This window comes from Nycticebus coucang, chromosome 18 (genome assembly GCF_027406575.1).
Source record: "Nycticebus coucang isolate mNycCou1 chromosome 18, mNycCou1.pri, whole genome shotgun sequence".
NCBI lineage: Eukaryota > Metazoa > Chordata > Mammalia > Primates > Lorisidae > Nycticebus > Nycticebus coucang.
The window spans coordinates 41,141,323-41,165,211 of record NC_069797.1 but is presented as its reverse complement, the minus strand read 5'-3'; the positions used below and the strand labels follow the sequence as shown (position 1 = coordinate 41,165,211).

General features: G+C 36.5%; 1 protein-coding gene across 9 annotated transcripts in view; it reads right to left on the bottom strand.

The window, feature by feature from the left end:
• BCAS3 (BCAS3 microtubule associated cell migration factor) overlaps positions 1 to 23,889 on the bottom strand; it is a 657,493-nt gene that overhangs the window by 290,815 nt on the left and 342,789 nt on the right. For all 9 annotated transcript variants that reach the window (XM_053567923.1, XM_053567926.1, XM_053567929.1 and 6 more), the window contains 3 exons: positions 14,200 to 14,300; positions 11,578 to 11,774; positions 2,086 to 2,183 (listed from right to left, as the gene is read on the bottom strand). In XM_053567923.1, the coding sequence (XP_053423898.1) occupies positions 2,086 to 2,183; positions 11,578 to 11,774; positions 14,200 to 14,300 (396 nt within the window). The remainder of the gene's footprint in view (positions 1 to 2,085; positions 2,184 to 11,577; positions 11,775 to 14,199; positions 14,301 to 23,889) is intronic.

Sequence of the window (23,889 nt, the reverse complement as noted above, 5' to 3'; positions counted from 1 at the left end):
TCAGAAATGAAGCATGGATTTCTGGAATGAAAATAGGCCTAGAGAAATAATAACACAGCTCTATCACTAAGAAGTCCTTTCTCATAGCCAGGCATTGTGGCGGGCGCCTACAGTCCCAGCTACTCGGAAGGCTGAGGTGGGAGAATCACCTAAGCCCAGGAGTTGGAGGTTGCTGCGAGCTATGACGTCACAGCACTCTACCAAGGGTGATAAAGTGAGAATCTGTCTCTAAAAATTAAAAAAAAAAAAAAAAAGAAGTCCTTTCTCTGCTCACAAGATCAGTACTTTCAGGCAAAGGCTCCATACAACAATATAATAGAATTTCTACAATGTATCTCTGATGGAAAGGTTAATAATCTATGTAAGATCACTTACATGTAAGGCCTAATTCCTTATTCAAAAATCAACTTAGAAACTCTTCCTGTAACAGAGATAAACAACAGCTAACTGAAATTCTTTCTTGGTGCAGAGACAACATTGCATACAGCTTAAATTGTTTAAAATGTGATAAATATGGAGTATTACTGCAGATTATAGTATTCAATGTGTCACCTTTTAATAACACATGGTAACATTTGGCAACGTGTTCCTGGTAGCTAGTCATTTAAGAATAAAATATTAATAAAATATTAATAATAATATTAATTAATAATAAAAGCCCAATCAGGCCTACTCTTGTAATCTTAAATAAAATACATAACATTTCCAGGATTCATAACTGTGAATGATATTGTAATTCCAGATCTCTTAACATTCTAAGATTGAGACTATTGAAATTTACTATTTAAGTTACTTGCAGCTAAGCAAGGATAGAGATTCTATGTATCTTTGTGCTTGTTTCCAGAGGACAACCATGATTACCAAGTTAAACAGAGGAGTGAGTACGAGTCCTATAAACTAATAGTCTGTGTCAAAAACAAAGGCAGAGCCCTAGATGGGGAAGCTCAATAAGATGCCAGGTGCAATCCACTGTACAAAACTTCAGAGAGCTAAAATAATGCATAAAATCTATTAGCTGCTTCAAAACCTAAAAATATATCCAGAGACATACTCAGAAACAGAAGCTTTGGTATTTTAAAAGTGACCTTCACAAATCAGTTTTGTATTTGTTTCCATTTTCTTTCACAGTTTAAGCCGCAATCAAATCAGCAGTGTCTAGGGATTCTGAAATCACCATAGATTAAAATCCTTTCTGACTCAACTGTTTGAGTAATGCCAAGTATTTAATAATTCTACTGGAGAGAATATTTAGATGAAATCCTGCATGTGCTATCTTCAGGTATTTCCCAGCTTCTCTGTAATGCAAGGCATCACTGTTCTTACTTACTCTATCACTCAACTTAGGGATAAGAAAATACATTATTACAAACAGTTCTATTATTCTATAAAACCAGTGTATGGTGCCCCATGATCGCATTAATGTACACAGCTATGATTTAATAAAAAAAAATACTAAAAACAAACAGTTCTATTATTTAGTAGGCCTGGCTGAAAACAGTTTTCTAATACCAATGTACCAATTGCCACCTATAAAGGCAAAGATCTCCTTCCAGGTACTAAGAATACATATTCATAGCTTGTTTCCAAGGATAGGAAATTAATAACTGTGATAGATAGACCAGAGTTAAGTTAATGAATTTCTAAAGTTTATGCTTTCGATAATAAAACCATTCAAGCTATAGCATTTGGACTCTCTACTTCCACAGATTAGGCACTTTGATACTCAACAGCTTGAGTAAATTGAATCCATATATTGTATTTACGTTCTCTGTCAAGGTTGCTTTTCCACATTTCAGTGATCAAAGGCAAAACAGTCATCAACCCTGTAGCCTCCAATACTATGTTCATTACATTTAATCAAGTGCCAACTCCACTGCATCACTCACCAACTTTAAGAATGTTTAAAAGCATGGCATTGTTTAGCAACAAATACGGGCATAGTACTATATTACAACACATGCACACAAACTATAAAACAAAAAAACAAAGAGGAAGGCAAATAAATACCATCTTCTACACTGTACAAGAAAATAAATTAAAAATGCACAGAACTGCTCAGTAAACATTGCAGAGTTGGTTTTCTACCTGAGGCAGCATCAATTACTGTGGAAACTCCCCTTCGATCAGAGACTGGACGGGATGACCCTGGCATGCTGACTGGGTCAGAGCGGACTGGCTGGATCCTGCAAAGCAATTTAATTCACATATGTTACTGGCATCAAAACTGTCGGTGGCTACAAAAGACCTTAAATCAGGAATGTTGGAGTAGCCCAATCCATTAAAGAACCATCCATTCTAAAACCAGACGAACAGGGAAGCTGCAGTCCCTAACTCTTTCATGAGGACAAGAGCACAAACATTCTCTCCACTCCAGGATCCCTCTAAAACAGTGGTTCTCAACCTTCCTAATGCTTCCTAAAGCTGCGACCCTTTAATACAGTTCCTCAGGTTGTGGTGACCCCCAACCACAAAATTATTTTCATCGCTACTTCATAACTGTAATTCTGCTACTGTTATGAATCGCAATGTAAATATTTGATATGCAGGATGTATTTTCATTGTTACAAAGGGGTCAAGACTCACAGGTTGAGAACCACTGCTCTAAAATCTTATCTTTGCTTGTTACTCAATAGATATGAATAGGGACTAAAAATTGGCATTAATTTAAAGGGATGTAATAAGCAAAATGGTAGAGGAAACAAAACACTGAACAAATTTATGGACAGTTCCCAGGTTATGAACAAGATCAGTTCTGTAGATTTGTTCTTAAGTTGAACTTGTATGTAAGTTGGAATAGATACATTTACCTATTACCTGTAACAGCATCCATTCCTAACTGTGAGGTGCACTTCCACTGGATATTTGTAACTCAAGGACATGAATATTCATGGTTTTTTTTGTTTTGTTTTTATGTTTGTTTGTTTTTGGCTGGGGCCAGGTTTGAACTCACCACCTCCAGTATATGGGGCTGGCACCCTACTCCTTGAGCCACAGGCGCCGCCCAATATTCATGATTTGATGTAAAAGAAAACTAAAGTATCAATGTGAATGATATAATAAAAGTCAGAATGAGGAGATGGTCCACATGAGACAGAGAAGACCTTGGAGGGGGAACAGGACGTAGGTCTATGTGTAGTAACAGGACACATGAAGGGGAAGGAGGAAGACGTTCCCTTTAAATACGGGACTACAACAGGCAGAGCCTAGGATTTGAGACTGAGTATGATAAATGAAGGGCATCTTGAGGTGCATGATTTGACTGAAGTATAGAGTTCACAAAGGGTAATGGCGTGAGATTAAAAGTCGATAAGGAACATGAAAGATTATATAATACTATAGAGGCCTGAAATGCCAAGTATGAATTGTAGACAATTATAGCAGAATTGTAGACCAGTTATTAGAAATAATATTGAATATGTTATTCTGTGTTTGTTGAGGGAAAAATAAAGTAATCTAGTACTGGAAGGTAAAATTATTGATATTCAAATATTGACCACTGCTAATGTTAACTCCACCCTAGCTTTTTTTAAAGCCAATTATGGTGATCCCGTCACATCTTGGTAGTACATAGTTGGTTCTGAGATGAACAAGTCTAAGCAAATTTGAACTAGTAAGAAAAGAGGAGCAGTTTATTTGAAGTTTCTAGAAAAAAAGTTTTCTTGTTCTTGACAGCAACAAGCTAGCCTGTTAGATATGGTGGGTTTACCCAAAGTAAGCCTCCTTAAAGTCTAAAAAATTTTCAATGAGGGCTAATACAGTTCCTCTTTTTATTTCAATTTATATTGGGGCATCTAAATAATCCAGAGTTGGAGGTGGGGTGTGAATGTGACTACAGATGAAGTAAGACTGGCCATGAATCGATGTGTTAAAGTTGGGCAACAAATATATGGGGGGTTTAATTCTATTATTCTCTTTATTTTATACGTTTGAGCTTTTTCTGTAATAAAACCCAACAAAAATAGCAGAAGACATTAACAAATGGAAGAACATAACAAGGCTCATGGGTGTGAAGAATCAACATTGTCAAAATGTCTATACAACCCTAACCGTCTACAGATTTAACACAATCTCCATGAAAGCACCAACATCATATTTCAAAAACCTTGATAAAATAGTTCTTTATTTTGTATGAAACTAGAAAAAACCCCAAATGGCCACTGAAATTCTAAGAAATAAAAACAAATTCGGAGGCATTACATTACAAGACTTCAGCTTAAACAAGTCTATAGTGATCAAAAACAGCATGGTACTGGCACAAAAATAGAGATACAGATCTATGGAACAGAATAGAGAACTTAGAGATGAAACCAGCCTCATATAGCCATTTGATCTTCAATAAACCAATTCAAAGCATACATTAGGGAAAAAGATCGCTCTTTAACAAATAGTTTTGGGAGAACTGGTTAGTCACATGTAAAAGACTGAAACTAGACCTGCACCTCTCACCACTTACAAAGATTAACTCATACTGGATAAAAGATTTAAATCTAAGACACAAAACCATAAAAACTCTACAAGTAAGTATGGGGAAAAACTCTTATCAACATAGGCCTGGGGAAAGATTTTATGAAGAAGACTCCATTGGCAATTGCAACAACAAAAATAAATGTTCCCTGATCAAACTAAGACGTTTCTGCACAGCTAAGGACATAATCAACAAAGCAAATAGACGGCCTTCAAAATTGGAGAAGATACTCACATGTTACGAACCTGAAAGAATCTAATAACCAGAATCTACAGAGAACTCAAATTAATCAATAGAAGCAAACAACCCTGTTCATAAATGGGAAAGAGACGTGAACAAAACCTTCACCCAAGAAGGCGGACGAATGGCCAACAAACTCATGAAAAAATGCTCATCATCCCTAATCATCAGAGAAACGCAAATCAAAACCACCTTGAGATATCACCTAAGCCCACTGAGAATACTCCACAAAGCCCCAAAGCTGCAGATGCTGGCGTGGATGTGAAGAGAAGGGAACGTTTTTACATTGCTGGTGGGATTGCAAACTAATACAGTATCTTTGGAAAGAAGTATGAAGAATACTCAAAGAACTCAAAATAAACCTTCCATTTGATCCTGAATCCCACTGCTAGGTATATACCCAGGGGGAAAAATCATTTTATCATAAGGATATCTGAATTATATTGTTTATCACAGCTCAATTTACAATTGCCAAGATGTGGAATCAACCCATGTGCCCATCAATCCAGGAACGGATTAATAAACTGTGATATATGTATACCATGGAATACTATTCAGCCATAAAAAGATGGAGACTTTACATTTTTTGTATTAACCCGGATACAGTTGAAGAACATTCTCTTTAGTAAAGTAACTCAAAAATGGTAAAATAAGCATCCCAAGCACTTAAAACTAATTTGAAACTAGAACAACTAAAGGCCTGTATAAGAGAAAAACACAATTAAATTCAAGAAGTGGGGAGCAGGGAAGGAGGTTCAGTAAGCTCCCATCTGTCAGGTACAATGTAGGGGCATAAGGTACATCTCCTTGGTAAAGGACTCAATACAGCTGGGACTTTACCCTGTAAACACGAACAATGTAGGCTAATCATATGGACACTTATGTTAATTCAAAATAAAAAAAGAAACTAGTTGAGATGATGAAAATGTTCTGGAATTAGATGTCAGGGGTAAATGCGCAACACAGTGAATGTACTAAAAACTACTGAATTATACCAAAAGCAAAAAACAAACAAACAACAACAAAAAAAAAACTATTGAATTATACCAAAAGCAGAAAACAAACAACAACAACAAAAAACTATTGAATTATACGCTGGTAAATTTTATGTGACTTATACATAAAGAGAAAATAAATTTATATGTAAAGAGAAAATAAAATAAATGGTAACCAATTTCTGAGGTTAATCTAGAATGGAAAGGAAGGCTTTCTATACTCAGTTTTTTTTATGTTGTATGATTCTCAAGTTTATGAGCAAATATTCCAATGGCCTATTTTACTTTTTTTTTTTTTTTTTTTGGATAGCCTTGCTTTGTACCTAGGCTGGAGTGCAGTGGGATAATCAGTGCTCACTACAGCCTTGAACTCCTGGGCTTAAGCAATCTTCTTGCCTCAGCCTCCTGAGAAGCTAGGACTAGAGGTACACATCACCATTCTCAGCAACATTTAAAAAAAATATTTTGTAGAAATTGGTTCTCACAATGTTGCCCAAACTGGTCTCACTCCTGGTTTCAAGCACTCCTCCCACCTCAACCCCCAAAAGTAATGGGATTTTATGCATGAGCCATCCTGCCTAGCCCATTTTTACATTTAAAAATCCCTGCCCTGGGTAAGGAGAGGCCAGGAGGTTAAGCCACATCTGATTTCCTCATGAATGAGAGTCCACACTGTACCTGCCTAACTCTCACTTTGGTGGGGATGCAGGGAGGCAGACTACCATTGTACTGCATATTCACAGAGCTATCTTATGGGGTACAGAACGGTAGGTCAGGAGTTAAGGGCCAGCTGGTCCCCAAAAATCTAAAGAAGGATTTCACATTTCAAAGGAGAAAGTAAAGCCCATGGCTGTCCATGATGCGATTGTGCATAGTTCTGAAGAAATGTAGATGAAACACGGGTGAGGAGCTGGGCTAGAGTACTATTAAACAAAACAGGGAACTATAAATAGCTACGTTTCGGGTCAGATCGTACTGAAAAGGACACTTAAAATTAATGTCAGAACTAAATTTCCCATGAAAACTGCACTGTAAGGTGTTAACCAAAGTCCTAACCAAGCTTATCTGCCCTGGGTAAGGAGAAGCCAAAAATACAAATTACAAATGTAATTTAAAAAAATTTATAAGTATCTTTCCCAGTATAAAGGTTTCTAAAGGTTATGAATGTCCAATAAACAGGAAAATATTCTAATTAAATATTCTAATCAAACATAAACTCATTTACATTTTTAAAATTACTGGGAGCTATTTAGCATTTAAAAAAAGACCAGGTACAGTGGCCATAATCCCAGCACTTTGCTTTTTTTCTTCTTATTGCTGTTTTTTTACTTCAGGTTAATGAGAGGATAAAAACAAACAGGTTTCAGTATTTGTGTTTGTTAGGTAGAGGTCCTCTGGTAATTGTGGGCCTCTCCTTACCCAGTGCCTTCCAAAGTACTTTTGGAAGGCCAGGGCTACAGGATCACTTGAGGCCAGAAGTACGAGATAAGCTTGAGCAAGAATGGGACCCCTTCTCTACAAAAATTAAAAATTAGCAAGGCATGGTGGGGCAGGAAGGCTGAAGTGGAGGATTGCCTGAGCCCAGGCATCTGAGGTTGTGGTAAGCTACTACTCTGGGTAACAGAGAAGTAGAGAAAAACTCTGTCTTACTTAAAAAACAGAACAAACAGAACAGTGAAAGTCCCTGAGAAAAAGTCTGAAGGTTCTCTACTTTTAAAGAAGCAAGTTAGAAAGATCTTAGAAGAATGACAATATCATTATTTTTTTAAGTCTCAAAAAATAGACAAATAATATTTATAAATAAAAGTAAAAGATAATTTCAAAAAACAGATCATGCCAAATCTTATAGACAATAGAAAAAGAAGAAATACTTCAAAATCATTCTACTTGATCTGGGTAAACCTGATGTTAAAATTGGAGAGAATATATTGTTATAAAGGGGAAATTACAAACATATTTCACTTATAAATAAGGATGCAATATCCTAAACAACATATTAACAAGTTGAATTAAAAATTAATGTTTAAGTAATGTACTTTGGTCAAAATTAAATCCAATTTATGTGAGAATTAGTCACTATTTTCTTCCCTTTTCTTTTTTTTTCTTCTTCTTCTTCTTTTCCTTTCTCTCACCCCCTCCCTCCTTCTCTGTCTCATCTCCCCTTCCCCCATGCCCCACCATGTCATTAATTGTCATTAATTGTCCTCATATCAAAATTGAATACATAGGATGCATACTTCTCCATTCCTATGATGCTTCACTAAGAATAATGTGTTCCACCTACATCCAGGTTAGTACAAATGCTGCAAAATCTCCATTTTTGATGGCTGAATAATATTCCATGGTATACATATACCACAGCTTACCAATCCATTCCTAGGTTGAAGGACATTTAGGTTGTTTCCACATTTAGCAATTGTAAATTGGGCTGCGATAAACAGCCTAGTACAAGTGTCTTTATAATAAAAGGTTTTTTTTTTCCTTCTGGATAGATGCCCAGTAATGGGATTGCAGGATCAAACAGGAGGTATAGGTTGAGTTCTTTGAGGTTTCTCCATACTTCCTTCTAAAAAGGTTGTGTTGGTTTGTAGTCCCACCAGCAGTGTAAAAGTGTTCCTTTCTCTCCACATCCGTGCCAGCATCTGCAGTTTTGAGATTTTGTTATATAGGCCATTCTCGCTGGGCTTAGGTGATATATTGGGGTGGTTTTAATTTGCATTTCTCTAATAATTAGGGATGATGGGCATTTTTTCATATGTTTGCTGGCCATTCATCTGTTGTCTTTAGAGAAGATTCTATGTTTTGAAATTATTTTATAAATATTAGTTGTCTATTTTTTGAGACTTAAAAAAAATAAGAAGTTAACTGATGACTCCATGCTGAATCTCAGAGTCAAAGCATTCTATAATAGACACACTCTTATTTGACAATGTGAATGCTACTTTCTTTGCATTATTATTATTATTGCTTAATATTTCAATGCAGCAATTGTCTGATTTCTTTTCTGAATGTTCGTTCATTCTTTACGAGGTTTTTGTTTCTAGTTTTTATCTTAAATATTGTTATTGTTATTAAATTTTAAGTCTTTTTAATTTTGTGATGGCAAAAAATGGAAACCTAATAAACACATGTGTATATAAAAATAAATTAAAAAAAAAAGAATGACTATATCTGAGTAAAGAGTAACTAAGAAAGCTGGAGAGGGTGTGAAACAAAGGGACAGAGCTGACTACATAGGGATGGAAGATGGCTGCCTAAGAAAAGGCCAGGGCCTTAATAAGGCAGCTGTTCAAAGTCACCAGAAAAAATGAGAGGGGGTTTTGTGCATGGTTTAGCAAAGAGAATAAAAGGGTACTATCGTGTAAAGAGAATAAATAAGTCACTTACTTTAAATGCTTTCTTAACATTTAAAAATTTGAGTGACTGTTCTAAACATGTATACACTGAATCACTAAGTTAAGGACTGACTTAACCTGACTACCTGGAATTGGCTTGACTATCCAATCTAGATCACGTTTCATGACTGGTATCACTGCAAATTGTTTTAGCACCCACAATATGCTGTCATTGTTGCCTGACATCATAGGAGGAATTTACCATTTCTAGAAAGCTGGAGAAAACATGCTGGAACAAAAAACAAAAAATGTAGAGAAGAAAGAAATAAAACACAAAGGAAACTAAACAAACAAATAATAAACACTAAGCAAGATGTTAAAAGGAGATGTGTTCCTCTATAGAAATCATTCATTCATTAAGAAGATAACGTCAGCTGAGGACAAGCAAAAATGTAAAAAGGGACACCAGTAAGGGGCCTCCTAACAGGAGATGTTGTTCCCAGGCCTGCAGTGGGAAAGGAGTGGAAGATTACTAGATATATTTAGGAAAAGAAATGGTGTAAGTTGATGATGAACTAGATGTGGCAAGACAAAAAGGAGGGATGCCAAGAATAACCTCTAGTCTATGGCCTGAGTAAGTAGCTTGAGGAGTCATTTAGAGATGGGAAAGGCTGGAGGAAGAGTGGGATTAAGGGTTGAAATGAAGAGGGGTGATACCAACATGCCAAGGGTTTGATGCTTCAGAGACAAGGACGAGGCGAGCCAGCTGCCTATACTCCAGGTGTATCTCCCAGCACCAGTCTTAGTGCCCAGCAAATTTTTTTTTAAGAGACACAGTCTCACTCCGTCACCCAGGCTGGAATGTAAGTGCATAATCATAGTTCACTGTAACTTCCAACTACTGAAGTCAAGCAATCCTCCCAACTCAGCCTCCCAAGTAGCTGTGACTACAGGTTGCACCACTGCACCCAGTTAATTTTTTAACTTCACAAAGAGAGTTCTCTCTCAAGTGATCCACCCTGAGTCAACCTCCCAAAGTTCTGGGATTATAGAAGTGAGTCCCTGTACCCGGCCTAAATATGTGTAATATTTGTTAAAAAGATACATATATTAGGCATAATCCAACCTGGCTATTAATAACTTTTGTTTTATTATAAAAATTTGTTATTGTTGTCTTGGTGCCTGTAGCACAGTGGTTAGTCTCAAACTAACCAGAAGGGTTCAAACCTGGCCCGGGCCAGCTAAACAACTGCAAACAAAAAAAACCCAAAATAGCAGGTCGTTGTGGCGGGCGCCGTAGTCTCAGCTACTTGGGAGGCTGAGGCAAGGGATTCACTTAAGCCCAAGAGTTTGAGGTTGCTGTGAGCTATAACCATGCCACTCTACCCAGGGCGAAAGAGTAAGACTCTGTCTCAAAAAAAATAATAATAATAATTTATTATTGCTGTTCACAATGAGACAGATAAAAATATATTTCCAACATGGTATTGGAATACATTTTCCCACTATTTGTTAAGAAGTGTGTAGAAGGTGGGGTGAAGTGGCTCATGTCCAAAATCCTAGCACTCTGGAAGACCAAAGTGGGCAGATCACCTGAGCTAAGGTGTTTGAGACCAGCCTGAGCAAGAATGAGACCCCATCACTACTAAAAATAGAAGAAAAAAAAAATAAACTAACTGGGCATAGTGGCATACATCTATGTGTATTCTTGCTTTGGAGACTGAGGCAAGAGGGTTACTCAAGCCGAAGAGCAGAGTCAGACTCTGTCTCAAAAAAGAAAAAAAAAGTTGGGGGGAGGCAAGGCGTGGTGGCTCACACCTGTAATCCTAGCACTCTGGGAGGCCGAGGCAGGTGGATTGCTTGAGCTCACAAGTTGGAGATCAGCCTGAGCAAAAGTGAGACCCCATCTCTACTAAAAAATAGAAAAACTGAGGCAAGAGGATTGCTTAAGCCCAAGAGTTGGAAGTTGCTGTAAGCTATGATGCCACAGCACTCTACCAAGGGCGATAGCTTGAGACTTTGTCTCAAAAAAAAAGGGGTGGGGAGTAACAATAAAAAGCATACTTTATACTGTGATTCTTACAAGTAAGGATGCAAGAATGCATATTATAAAAATGGTAAAGTATAAGTCAATTTATACCAAAACTTTTCCATCCAAAATTTTTGATAATCCAAAAAGATAACTGAATTAGATAAAAATCACAGATAAAAATTTAATTAGAAGGATCAGGAAAAGAGGACATAATCATACTTCAAGCAGTTAGAAATATAACCAAAGCATCATAAATTGTAATAGCTCGAAAAGTATACTGAATGTTATTAGATTTAGGGAAAATACAATCAGAAAAACAAATATTTATTACATGTAATACAATCTCACGTGAGATTCCAAGTAATGGCAGTGAATCATCCATAATAGTACGTGTATTCTGCGACATGACACTATGCCAAAAGGGGAAATGTAAATATTTCATACGATGCTCATTTCAAATAAATACACAAGTCCTGTCATTCAAACTACACCCTAGTTCTTACTTCCTACCTGAGACTGTTGAGGTCAAGATCATCTGTATCGAAATCCAAAAGGGGCTGTGGTGTGTCACTCGGACCATGAGACTGCAACACAGATGAACTGGATGATATGACTGTGGTTTGGCCTGAGGGATGGATGGTTTTGAACTGGAACTGTGGACCCATCCACAGACGTCTGTGGGGTCCAGTATGCGTTACAATTTCAACCTGGAATAAAGTAGGAATCATGATTTAAACGTATTATGACTCAATTTGAGATCCTTTCACAGTCCCCCATCCCTTCTCTCAACACCCACATTCTCCAATAACCCCTTCTTAACAAAGTGGGAGAGGGAACGGGCACCCACAGTCAAGAGACAAGGATAATCACAGCCTGTGTAGATATTCACAGGTGCCTCTACTGATTGTCATCAACAAAAGAAAAAATACATTTTGTGAATACACACACACACACACACAAAATATAAGAATCACATGAAAATAAAAGGACCGGTTGCCTGCCTCATATAACTAGTATGAGCTCCCTAGGAACTAAGCTTTTCATTCATTCTAGACAGTACTTACCATGTTGTGGGCATGCACTGAATACTACACCTATTAATCCACAGATTAAAAGTAAGTCCTTCACTGAGGATCAAGCTCATGACAAACTTGAAGTTGTTCGTGAACTATCCAAGGAAAAGAAAAGGTCTGAAATAATTTTAATACCCAAATCCAGTTTCTTTCCACAATTAAATATTATAATATTTACTATACTGCCCTCAAAATCCCCCAAAAGACACTTTTAAATGAAGAAATTATTATATATTTTCTGTCAAACTAGACTTTTGCCTTCAGAATACAATTACTTAGAGTGTTTTCTCAATTGCCACAGGATTGACACAGACATTTTATGTGCTGCAAAACAGTAATACCAAAATGATTTATGAAAATTAAAAAAAATGGTTTGTGAATTTTATGCTCCATGGATGTGGTAGAGAATGCTCTACGCTGTAAAGACAAGGCAGGGAGCAGAGGACAGGACAAACTCTGAAAATATATACTGCATGATTTTACAAATAAGCAACTCAAATCAGAGACTAAATACCCACACCCTCAGTGAAAACCATTTAAACGTCTTTGCTATATCCATGTCTGTGCAAATGCGTCATAGAATTAACTTTCCAAACACCTTATTTTTGCACTGAGTTCTTTTACATTTAATCACATTTCTGATCGTGGTGATTAATTCTTAATAAAACATAACAGAAAAGGTTCACAGAGAAGTAGCTCTGTGTTTGTGGGTCCAAAAGGGTGAAAGCATCATGGTCTTTGGACAATATTCATTTTCCCACTAATCACTGGAAGAAAAATACTCAGATTGAGGACAGTGATTTCTGATTCAAGTAGTTGTATTCAACAATGTAAATTAGGCCACAGATAAAGCATTCTGTGTATTTTAAGCTCAGAACCATCAGTGTCACAGAGCCGAGAGGTAAACAGATGCCTGTGCAATTTCACTGAGGCGATGGCCAGATGTTCCTATTCACTCTCCTGTTGTGTTCAGGACAAATATATTTTATATACTTTCACACTGACAGCACACATTACCCCTTTTTCTAATTGAAAAGTTAAAGTGAAGGACAGTGGTTTCTTTGCCAGCATTCTTGGACAACACTCTGATTTTGGAAAAAACACGTGCATTTGGGGTTTATCTTGGTATTATCAAGTAAGGATGGGCCTCTATACACCAGGAACTTAAGTATTGACTCTCCTTGAAGGAACTTCCTGTGAGTATTTTTGGTATGACAAAGTAAAAGTATGTTACCTAAACATTGTTTCAGTCTTCAGATTCAAGATTTACTTTAGTTTTTCAGGCTACCCTCCCTGAGAAAGCATTGAAAAAACAAATGGCCTCCACTTTTTCTGAGGGGCCTGTCTGATGAAAAGTGGGAGACTGGTAATCTGAGACAGGTCAGTAACTTCAAAAAATGATGTCAGACTTGAGACAGACATAACAACAGCTTTAATGAAGTCATTTGTAATCTCATCATTTTGAAGTGTGCCCATGTATCTTTTATTTCAAAGCCTTTGAGATGAAGACAACTTCACCTGGCAAGAGGAGGAACAGTTCAAGCTGTTGTTGATCTGGAGGCCACTAGAAACAGCATCACGTGGGCTCAGGAAAGGGAACCCATCTGTGCACCATCATGACGTCTGCATCATGAAAGTATGAACCCAATCTTCACAAAGTGTTGGCTCCACAAAAAATCCCAAAGACTGTTGAATGGCTTTACTGTTTTAACAAGGCCAATCTTTTTTTAAAACCAGGTGAAAATACGTTCAAAGAGTCCATTTAAATTCCAGGGTCCTAAGGGCTTTAATGAATTCTGTGAAAAATATGCATATTTCATGCCCTCTACATGAAAGCTAACATTTGGATACACCATGTACATGTATAATGCACATATTTTGTATATATGCATACTGCAGCAAAACATATGAGAAATTTGTAATATGGAAAGGCAATGGATGAATTCTTGATGATTTAACAGAGTTACCAGTTTTCCCCACTTTCCTCAAAGGGAAAGAATAAAAACAGTGAATTTTTGTTTCTGTTTACTTTAATAACCCAAATATTTCTGAATTTTACCTGAGAAAGCCATTCTTCATCCTCTTGTCCACTATGGTCAGAAGCTAAACTGTCATAAGACCCGTGTCGAGTAATAGGCCCAGGACTTCCAGGGGGAACCACTAAAGCAAAAAGAAAATAGATTTAAACCACTTTACTACATGCAGTGGAAAAATGGAGACAGCCACAACCACATTGGATACTATGGTAATTTATGAGATAAAATACGACATTTAAAGCACAGAGGCAATTCAAACAATTAATTAACAAGACAAATTCTTGGACATAAGATAGATCTCCAATTAAGAGTACACTTTTAAAAATCTATAGAAATTTGTAATGACGTTGTACCACAATAAAAGAAATAAACAACAGACTACATATTAAAGCTAAAAGTATAGTGAGGAAGAGTGACAAGTCTACTCATTGGGAGCTTACAGAGGTTTTTAGAAAGAGTTTATTTAACAATTTGATAATAATTCTAGGGATAAAAATTGCATATTTAATTAAAAAACATTTTCGGTTCCTGAAAAATTCACTTATCCATAGAAATATCTAGTTTTATTAGATACTTGAGTAGTTTCCCTGATTAAATGGTATGACACAGTCAAGCTATAAGCCACCCAGCGAAAGCAATAAATGATTTGACAAACATTTATTGAGTTCCTACTATGAACCAAATATTACCCCCCAAAATCTCTTCTTTGGAAGCTACCACTCACTCATTCCATATATCTGACTACCTTGGGAGGTGGTACTAAGAGACTTTTTCTGGGAACAGCTGTAGGTTCACAGCAGTAAAGAGCTGAAGGTATGGAGATTTCCCATATACTCCCTATCTCTAGGGACCATTTAGGACTCAGAATTCAAGCAGTGAAGTACCGAGAGGAATATATAAGAAGAGCGGGCAAACATAGGAAGAAAACTAGGAGATTGTCAGTAAGACATGTGGAAGAAATAGAAAAGAATGTGAGACCAAAACAACCTCTTAATTTCCACTACCCAGAGATATTTGTTATATAGCAACATGCAAAACTTTTCTGGGGCCAGATTTATAAAAAAATGAAATCAAAGGATGTGAATATTTTAAAATTTCTTAATACATATTTCCAGAAAGAGTTATATATTTTTTTCTTTCTTTTTTTTTTGAAACATAGTCTCACTTTGTCACCTTGGGTAGAGAGCTGTTGCATCATAGCTCAAAGCAACCTCAAACTCTTGGGCTCAAGTGATCCTCTTGCCTAAGCCTCCCTAGTAGCTGGGACTATAGCAGGCACACACCACAATGCACCTGGCTATTTTTAGAGACGGGGTTTTGCTCTTGCTCAGGCTGGTCTCAAACTCCTGAGCTCAAGCAATCTACCCACCATGGCCTCCCAGGGTGCTAGAATTATAGGCATGAGCCACCATACCCACCCACACTTCTTCAAGCAGTGATGAATAATGCCAATCTCACCAAACTTTTGCTAGAACGGGCAGTATTTTGAAACCTGAATTGTAAAGTAGACAAAATATAACCCAGGAAAATATTCTAAAAGACACAGACTCACAAAAAGCTTATCTTCACTTGCTGCAAGTGGAGAAGTGGTACCTAATTTAGTGAATTACTCATCAGAGGCACGTACAGTATTGAAGTATAAGATGTGCAGTGGTTAAAAGTTTTAGCTGCTAGATCTTCAAAACTATAGCTGAGAGGCACGCTGGCACTTTCCGCAAAACATCACAAAAGTGTACGCTCAAATTCTTATGATGGCGAATGACATTGTGAAGAAAACATTATCAAAATAATTAACCAATTATTATTTAAACATTCTTTTGGCAACAAGTCTGGTGTATATTGCAGAGCTGATAAGTAAATTTATATTTTCAAAAGGCTGAACTGTCCCTATACTACTTGTCACCTGTAAATAAATATATTTTATATTATATTTTTTATACAGAACAAGAGGATCCTTGAAATCTCCATCCCTTAAGTACTAGTGAAAAATGTGAATATGCACAAATACCTAGAGGTTAGAACATGTTTTAGAAAACAGAAGAAGACAGAGGAGATTTTAAAGAGTCGAGGGAAGAGAATATGCAGATATCTGAGGGGAAAGTTTACAAAGGGAATATCAAATACAAAGATTTTGAGGTAGGCACATAAAGGGAATAGTTCAGTACCACCAGGCCTGTCTAATTTTTCTATTTTAAGTAGAGACAGGGTCTCATTTTTGCTTAGCCTAGTCTTGAACTCATGAACTCCAGCAATCCTCCTGCCTTGACCTCCCAGAGTGCCAAGATTTCAGGTATGAGCTGTTATACCCTGCCATATTTATTTATATCTTAACATTTCCCCCAATACAGGTAGGCAAAACATCCTATCCTCACAGATGTGAAAAGGAATGACACCCCAGGTCACAGACAGACCCACAGGCTCTAATTTGGAGAAGTGAGTGTGAGCTGTCATAATGGCAGCTAAGTTTTTTTTTGGTTGTTGCTCTTTGTTTGTTTTTTTTTTGAGACAGAGTCTCAACCTGTCACCCTGGGTAGAGTGCTGTGGTGTCATAACTCACAGCAACCTCCAACTCTTGGGCTCAAGCAATCCTCTTGCCTCAGGTTTTCTATGTTTAGTAGAGATGGGGTCTCACTCTCGCTCAGGCTGGGCTCAAACTGGTGAGCCCAGGCAACCTATCTGTCTTGGCCTCCCAGAGTGAACAGCAGCGAAGTTTTATGTGAGCAGTAGAACTGTTCAGATACAGGACCAGACACAGTTTTTGTTTTCCCCTACACTCTACCATATCCCCCCGCCGTTCCCCTGCAAACAATAAAACCTTACCATGCTAAAGTCATTAGTGGAGACCTGAGAGGTGAAAAATGTTGCGCCAGCATTTTTCAGTCCTTTAGGTTATTTGGGGGAACAACATTCCTTTTTCTAGCTACAGAGAAACTTGCAGTTAAATGACATCATGCTGCCTTGAATGAAACAGCTCAGGCTCAAAGTTCACCCAAAGGCCAACGGTGATAAACTCTTGTCCAAGGACAAACTACAATATATTTTTGGTACTTATTAAAAACAGCATTTATACAGCAGCCACACAATAAGAGTGAACTCTTTACCAAACTCTGTTTCTGATCAGAAAGCCCTCAGGATGTGAGGATGAAATGCTGCTTGGGAATGCAATCTCTTACTACAGAAATGCAGTTTGCCTTTATAAAAGAAAGAATGCAAAGATAAATAATTGACAGTGGATAAAGACAATTCCAGTGAGCAAGCGCAGAAAAGGACGTCTGCTATCCAACAAGCACATGTAAATAGCAGTAATCAAAGACAAACAAATTTAAACAAGCTATCATTGTATACCTACCAAAGTGGCAAAAATTACAGTGTGACTTTTTAATGACTGAAAAAAGAAAGAAGACTCTCAGGTTAAAAGTAACACTTACAACTACCTCAAAGAAAAGGGTAGTACTGAATTTATACTAGTAAATAAATTTGACAATTTAAATGTAAAAGAATTCAATGAATTTAATAGTAAAGCAATAGAACTATATAGGTGTACCACTAGTTTTTCTGTTTATTTGCAGCCATCCCTATACCAGTGCAACAACTGAAGTGTTAAAATACGTAAAGGGGAACAAGCTTTTCTTACGTTATAATTTAAATGGATCAATGATCTTCCCTGCACCCTGACCCTGTAGTACCATAGATGTCCTCTAATTAATTATTAAAGTTTTCTAACAGTCGGTATTGTGCATCTCTGGTTTCACTTTCCTTTTATTCCACATTCCCAGAAGAACAGTCACAGGCAGTATATAACTAGAAAAATTATTATATATATTGTCTATGAGATAATAGATTTTGCTGAATAACTGACAACTCTGGGTACATCCTCTCACCCCATCTCCTTTTCCATCCTCTAAAGTATCACAATATTTCCACAGAAGATAAAAACTAAGGAAATTTTGTTTGTTATTCCTGCTACCCTAAAGGTCATTTGACATATAACGTCTGGACACGTGACACCTGGACGTAGTTTGGCTGGGTTCACGATTTAGTTTTACTTCTCAGCATGACCCTAAATATCTCATACAATGGAGAGAAAGAATAAAGCATAATGGGTTCATGCTATCAGCCAGATCAGCTATTCTACTGAGCAAAAATTTCAAATGAGCCAGATATAAGTTTTTTTTAAAGGATTGGGTATTGCTATATTGCCAAACCTGGAGTGCTCTGGCTATTCACAATCTGATCATTATAGAGCACCACAGGCTTGAATTCCTGGCCTCAAATGATCCTCTGCTTCAGTCCGTCTAGTAGCTGGACCTACAGGTGTGCATCACTTTGCCTGGCCTTCAATATTCTTTACAACTGAAGACTATAACAATCTATTCCAAACAATTGCAAGGTCAGACTTTTTTGTTTTGTTTTGTTGCCCAGGCTAGAGTGCAGTGGCATCATCACAGCATATTGCAACATCCACCTCCACAGCTCTTGTCATCCACCTGCCTCAACCTCCTAAGTAAGTGGGACTACAGATGCACACAATCACGGCCAGCTAATTTTTCCATTTTTTGTTGGTTTGGTGTCTTGCTATGTTGCTCAGGCTGGCCTCAAATTACCAGCCTCAAGCAATCCTTCTGCCTCAGGCACTCAATTTAGATTACAGAGGCTTGGATCACCACACCTGGCCTCAAAACACTTTAACACCAAGGTAGAGTTTATTTACCCTGGAAACATGTATACATATATACTTAATGTCTACTAGTACAACTCATTTGATAGTAAAACTATAACATATATACGTTAAATCAACAAAAGTTGGATAGGTAGAAAAGTAAGTTGACACTTATTGTGTTAAAGAACCCTATCATAACTGTGTTGTAGCTTTGGGTAACAACTTTGTGTTACCATAGGTTATATAATCTGCTCAGACTTATGAGCGTATGTAACAATAAAAGCATCCTTTTTTTAAATTGTTTTTTATTAAATCATAACTTTATACATTGATGCATTTATGGAGTTCAGGGTACTGCTTCAATATATAATGTGAAATGCTTACATTGAACTAAGCAACACATCCATCACAATTATACTCATTTCTTAATAGTTTTGAAATGTACCAAAGCATTCTTATTAAAGCTCACTTTTACAGTAGGGTAGAATTACTAGACATTAATTCATTACAAGACATTATTAACAGCATCACCTCCTAGAGTGGAAGGAGGATGGCTGGGGCCAGGGAGGACTGACTTTCCATTGGATTTTAAAGAAACTTTTAAATTGTATGCACCATATAGCCATATAAAAACTTAGATTTAATACAAAGTTATGCTATAATAACACCACAATTGATTTGTATCGTGCAGTCTATCCATAGTCAATAAGTGGAAACAAACACACACGAATGGATGATTAAAACAATGCATGGAACAAACATTGACCTTATGCATACTGGGTCATGTGTCCTCCCCCCGTTTCTCTTTAGGTTCAGTGATCGTAAAAAGGGAGGAATGCTATTTCTTACTTGCTCATGCACAGTCTTTCCATACTAAGCTCATTTATCAGTATCTCTATATTTATACACAGTAATATCAAATTATAAGACCAAGTGTATCAACTGCTCAAATACATGGTAGCCTGTGTTTTTATTAAAGGGAATGACTTTTTTGCTGGAAGCAAGAAGTGTCTACCCTGAATTATATGTAGAATTGTGAGTTGTAATCTTTTAGTAATAGCAAGTGTATTCTTAAAACCAAACTTTAATATTAAATATATTTCTTTTAGAAATAATCAATTCTCCATCCTTAATTCAAGCAACACTCTAAAATAGTGATTTTCAAGCAGTGTGCCATGAAAAATTTTTAAAGATCATTAATTAAATTATTTTTAATTCAGTTCAAAGCACAGTAAGTATATTCTTTTTTTACTCTTTTTTTTTTTTTGATTAACATACTTTAAGTGTGCCGCAGAAATTTAACTACAGATGCAAATGTTCCATGAGATTAAACTGAAAGACGCCGCTCTAAAATATGGTATGGTCTCTAACAGCCTAAGAAAGAAGACGGTATATAGAACCTATTGGGAATTGTTGTAAGGTATTCCTCTTTTTGATCATTAAATTGTGTTCATTCATCAGTGTACTAATTTGTACATGTAGACAACAGGCCAGTTATTGCAAACTTATACAATGGCATAGTTGAAGAGCACATAGTACGATGGACAATATTCAAGCCAGTCTCTTCAATAAAGCCTGACAAAAAGAAAGGGGGCATGTTGTCTGTAAATGTAAAAATGGTGAGAATCGCTTTTTGCAATGAGTTAATGCATCTTCTTCCATGCTTCATCTATTTATCATCTGGTTACATACAACAAAACTCAAAATCATTATACAGCAGGAAGAATTAAATACAAATTTTCTCTTGCCTAAGCAAAAGAGGCAAAATTGTCTTGGCTATGAAGAGATAAAAGCTTTTAGACCTCGAAGGCACCAACATTTTAAACCTATACTTAGGAACATGATTTAAAATCTTTGCAACCAATCATTAGGGATCCATGAGGTTTTCCCTATTTTTACCTATAAATTAATCAGAAAATTCACAAAACCGATAGGATAAGGGAAAGAATGAGACAGCGAATACATGCCCACGTCTGCACCAACTGCCAGGTTCTAACTTTCCAAAAGCAAGAGAGCATTTTCCAAGGAAAGATTTTCCTCTATTGCTTCACAGTGTCAACTACCAGAAAAAATTATCTCCACAAATCATTACCACTGCCTCACCTAGGTATAACGTAATGGCATGGTAGTTATGTTTTCTCTAAAAAGTTCTTATCTAAGATGCATACTGAAGGATTCATGGGAAAAATACATAAAGGTGGGCAGCTTTCTTATAATACTTGGTACACACACACTATTTTCAGGGAACATAAGAAACAAGAGTGGCAGAATGCTGTTAATTGGTAAAACTTGGTAACAGGTAGGTGTATTATATAATTCACTGTATTCTGCGTATGTTTTAATATTTCAATAATAATTTTGTTTGAAACCTGTTTTATGAATATTTGAAAAAATAAGCATGTATTTCTTGATCAGTAGGCTGACACAGTCGTCTTGACTATTTTCTTCGCAAGGGTATGAGGTATACAAAGTATTCAGGATCATTCAATGATAAATAATCAATAATAATAAATAATGAATCATACTAGTATTTTTCTAAAACATGTTTTTTTCCACATGATACTGTATGTGTCATTCATGTTAATGCCTTAGGCTCTGGTTTATTTAGGCTGCTTGATCATATTTTAATTATATCCTCTGTCATAAGCTGAAATAGTCATTTCTCCCTCCCGTCTTGCTTTTCCTTCCTTTCCAACTTTTTTCTCTTTCTTCCTCATTCTTCCACTTTTAACTCGCTCTCTCACTCAATCATTTCTTCCTTCCTTTCTAAAAATATTTTGGAAAAATATTCCTTATAAACTTCAAAACATGTGGAATAAAAAAATAAAAGTCCCTTTCATCTCCTCCATCACTGTAATAGTGAACAGGGATGTCAATGTTAATCTCAGAAAATCAGTCTTCCTGCATTGAGGGAGCTTTAATGTTAAGAGCCTTCCCTATTAGGGAAAAGTTTCAGAGTCTTAAGACAATTGTAAAAAAAAAAAAAAAAAAAAAATCCATCTCCCGTATAAGATTAAAAAAAAAAAAAAAACTAAAAAAAAGAGCATCCAGAGTTCAGCCTTTCAGGACACACTGGACACTAAAAAACTCTCATTCTTCACAAAATACTCAGGGAATGAAAATGCTCAGACTAAATAGGTCTAAAGGAAATTCCCAACTTGCATTTATAGATTAGAATTGCTAAGTAAAATTCCTTCTCATACCTCTGAGAATGAACACAATAGGTTAGAGTCATCTCATCCACATAACCACTTAAGTTCATAGGAGACATAACACAAATCCTTTCTTTTCACTGCTGTTTATTTGCAACAAAGCATCTTTAGCTGTGCCACCTGGTAGTACTTGGAATTGTGAGAGCCAAGAAAGGAGAACACGGATACTAGTTCTATCCCAACCACTTGCAACCAACAGCTATCTTTAATTAAGTTTTTCTTTCTATCTAAGCTACTTGGTTAAGGTTTTTAGGTGAATTATCTCATTTCCTTGAACAATGACCCTGTGAGTATTATTAGTTCCCATTTTAAAGACAGATAAAAGACCAGGGAGGCTATTTGCCCAAAGTCATACAGACAGTAAGTAAGTAGCAGCACTATAAACCCTAAAGACCATGTTCTTAACCTTCTATAAAATTCCTTACATTTATCACTTCATTCATACTGGGCTCAGTTATTTTTAATTAAGTATATGGCACATGTAAGAAATTCTTATCCCCAAATATCAATTATATAATTGATGGACAGATTTTTGGTTTCTGTACTAAATGTCTCCTTAATATAATCTTTTTAATCATCTTATAAAAATCTTAAGTATCTTGAAAAAAAAATCTTAAGTATCTTGATTAGAGATATCATATGATATGATCAAACAACAGAGAAAAATTACTTTAACCAGAGGTCACAACACAAGGAGGTTATAAGGCAGCTTCACGTACAGCGACAGAAATAAAGTACTCTGTGCTGGGACTTCACATGCACTTACTACCCCTGAGAAATTAGAGTATTTCACTTTAGAAAATGCTGGTTTGTTAGTTTCATATTCAAGGGTGTTGATGCCATAATCAAAGATGGCCATCTAGCACCTGAAGGCAGCAGAATGCTTCAGAAAAAAGAAAACCACTGTTCTAAAAGAAAAAAAAGACTTCCAAAATCTCAGCTCCAACCCTAGATTTCATATCATGTATGGCTGGGTATGAATTCCCATCATGTAGTCATAAAATACAAAGAAAACAAAGTAGAAGGAAATTGATGGTATAAAGGCAACAAAGGAAATACAGGGTTTCTCATTTCTCTACCAAGTTCCACAGAATCAGCTGGCGAAAAGTCTCCTGTCATATAACAACAATAGGAGGACAGACTGAAACTACTGTAGAGAGACGATCTATGCTTCAGTCTCTGAGCTGGTTACCTTCAGTAAGAAAGATGATGAGAAAAATAATTTTTTTTTTGTTTGTTTTTTGGGAGATACAGTCTCACTATGTCATCCTTGGTAGAGTGCTGTGGCGTCACAGCACACAGCAACTTCAAACTCTTGGGCTTAAGCAATTCTCTTGTCTCAGCCTCCTGAATAGCTGGGACTACAGGTGCCTGCCACAACACCCTGCTATTTTTGTTGTTGTTGTTATTGCTGTTTTTAGCAGGTCTGGCCAGGTTCGAACCTGCCAGCCCCAGTGTATGTGACCGGCACCCTAACCACTGAGCTACAGGTACCAAGCTGATGAGAAATATTTTTTTAAAAACCCAAGAAACTCAATAATAATGAAATCTTATATACTATTGAAACAAAATTAAACCTTTTGACAAATGGAAAATACAGTCAGAATTCTAGAAACAAAAACAATATGTTAAATACATTGACTTCATAATCAGTGGCTAGAAGGGACTGTGATATTTAAAGGGAGCTATGCTAAAGACACAAGAATAGTATTTAAAAACCAAAAGTATTAAAAAATGTATATAAAAAAACAAAATCATGCATAGTACATGTTCACTTGAAGAAGAAGGGATTTCTAGGTATTCCCCAAAATAAAGAATAGCCAGAACCAGGTGAGGTGGCT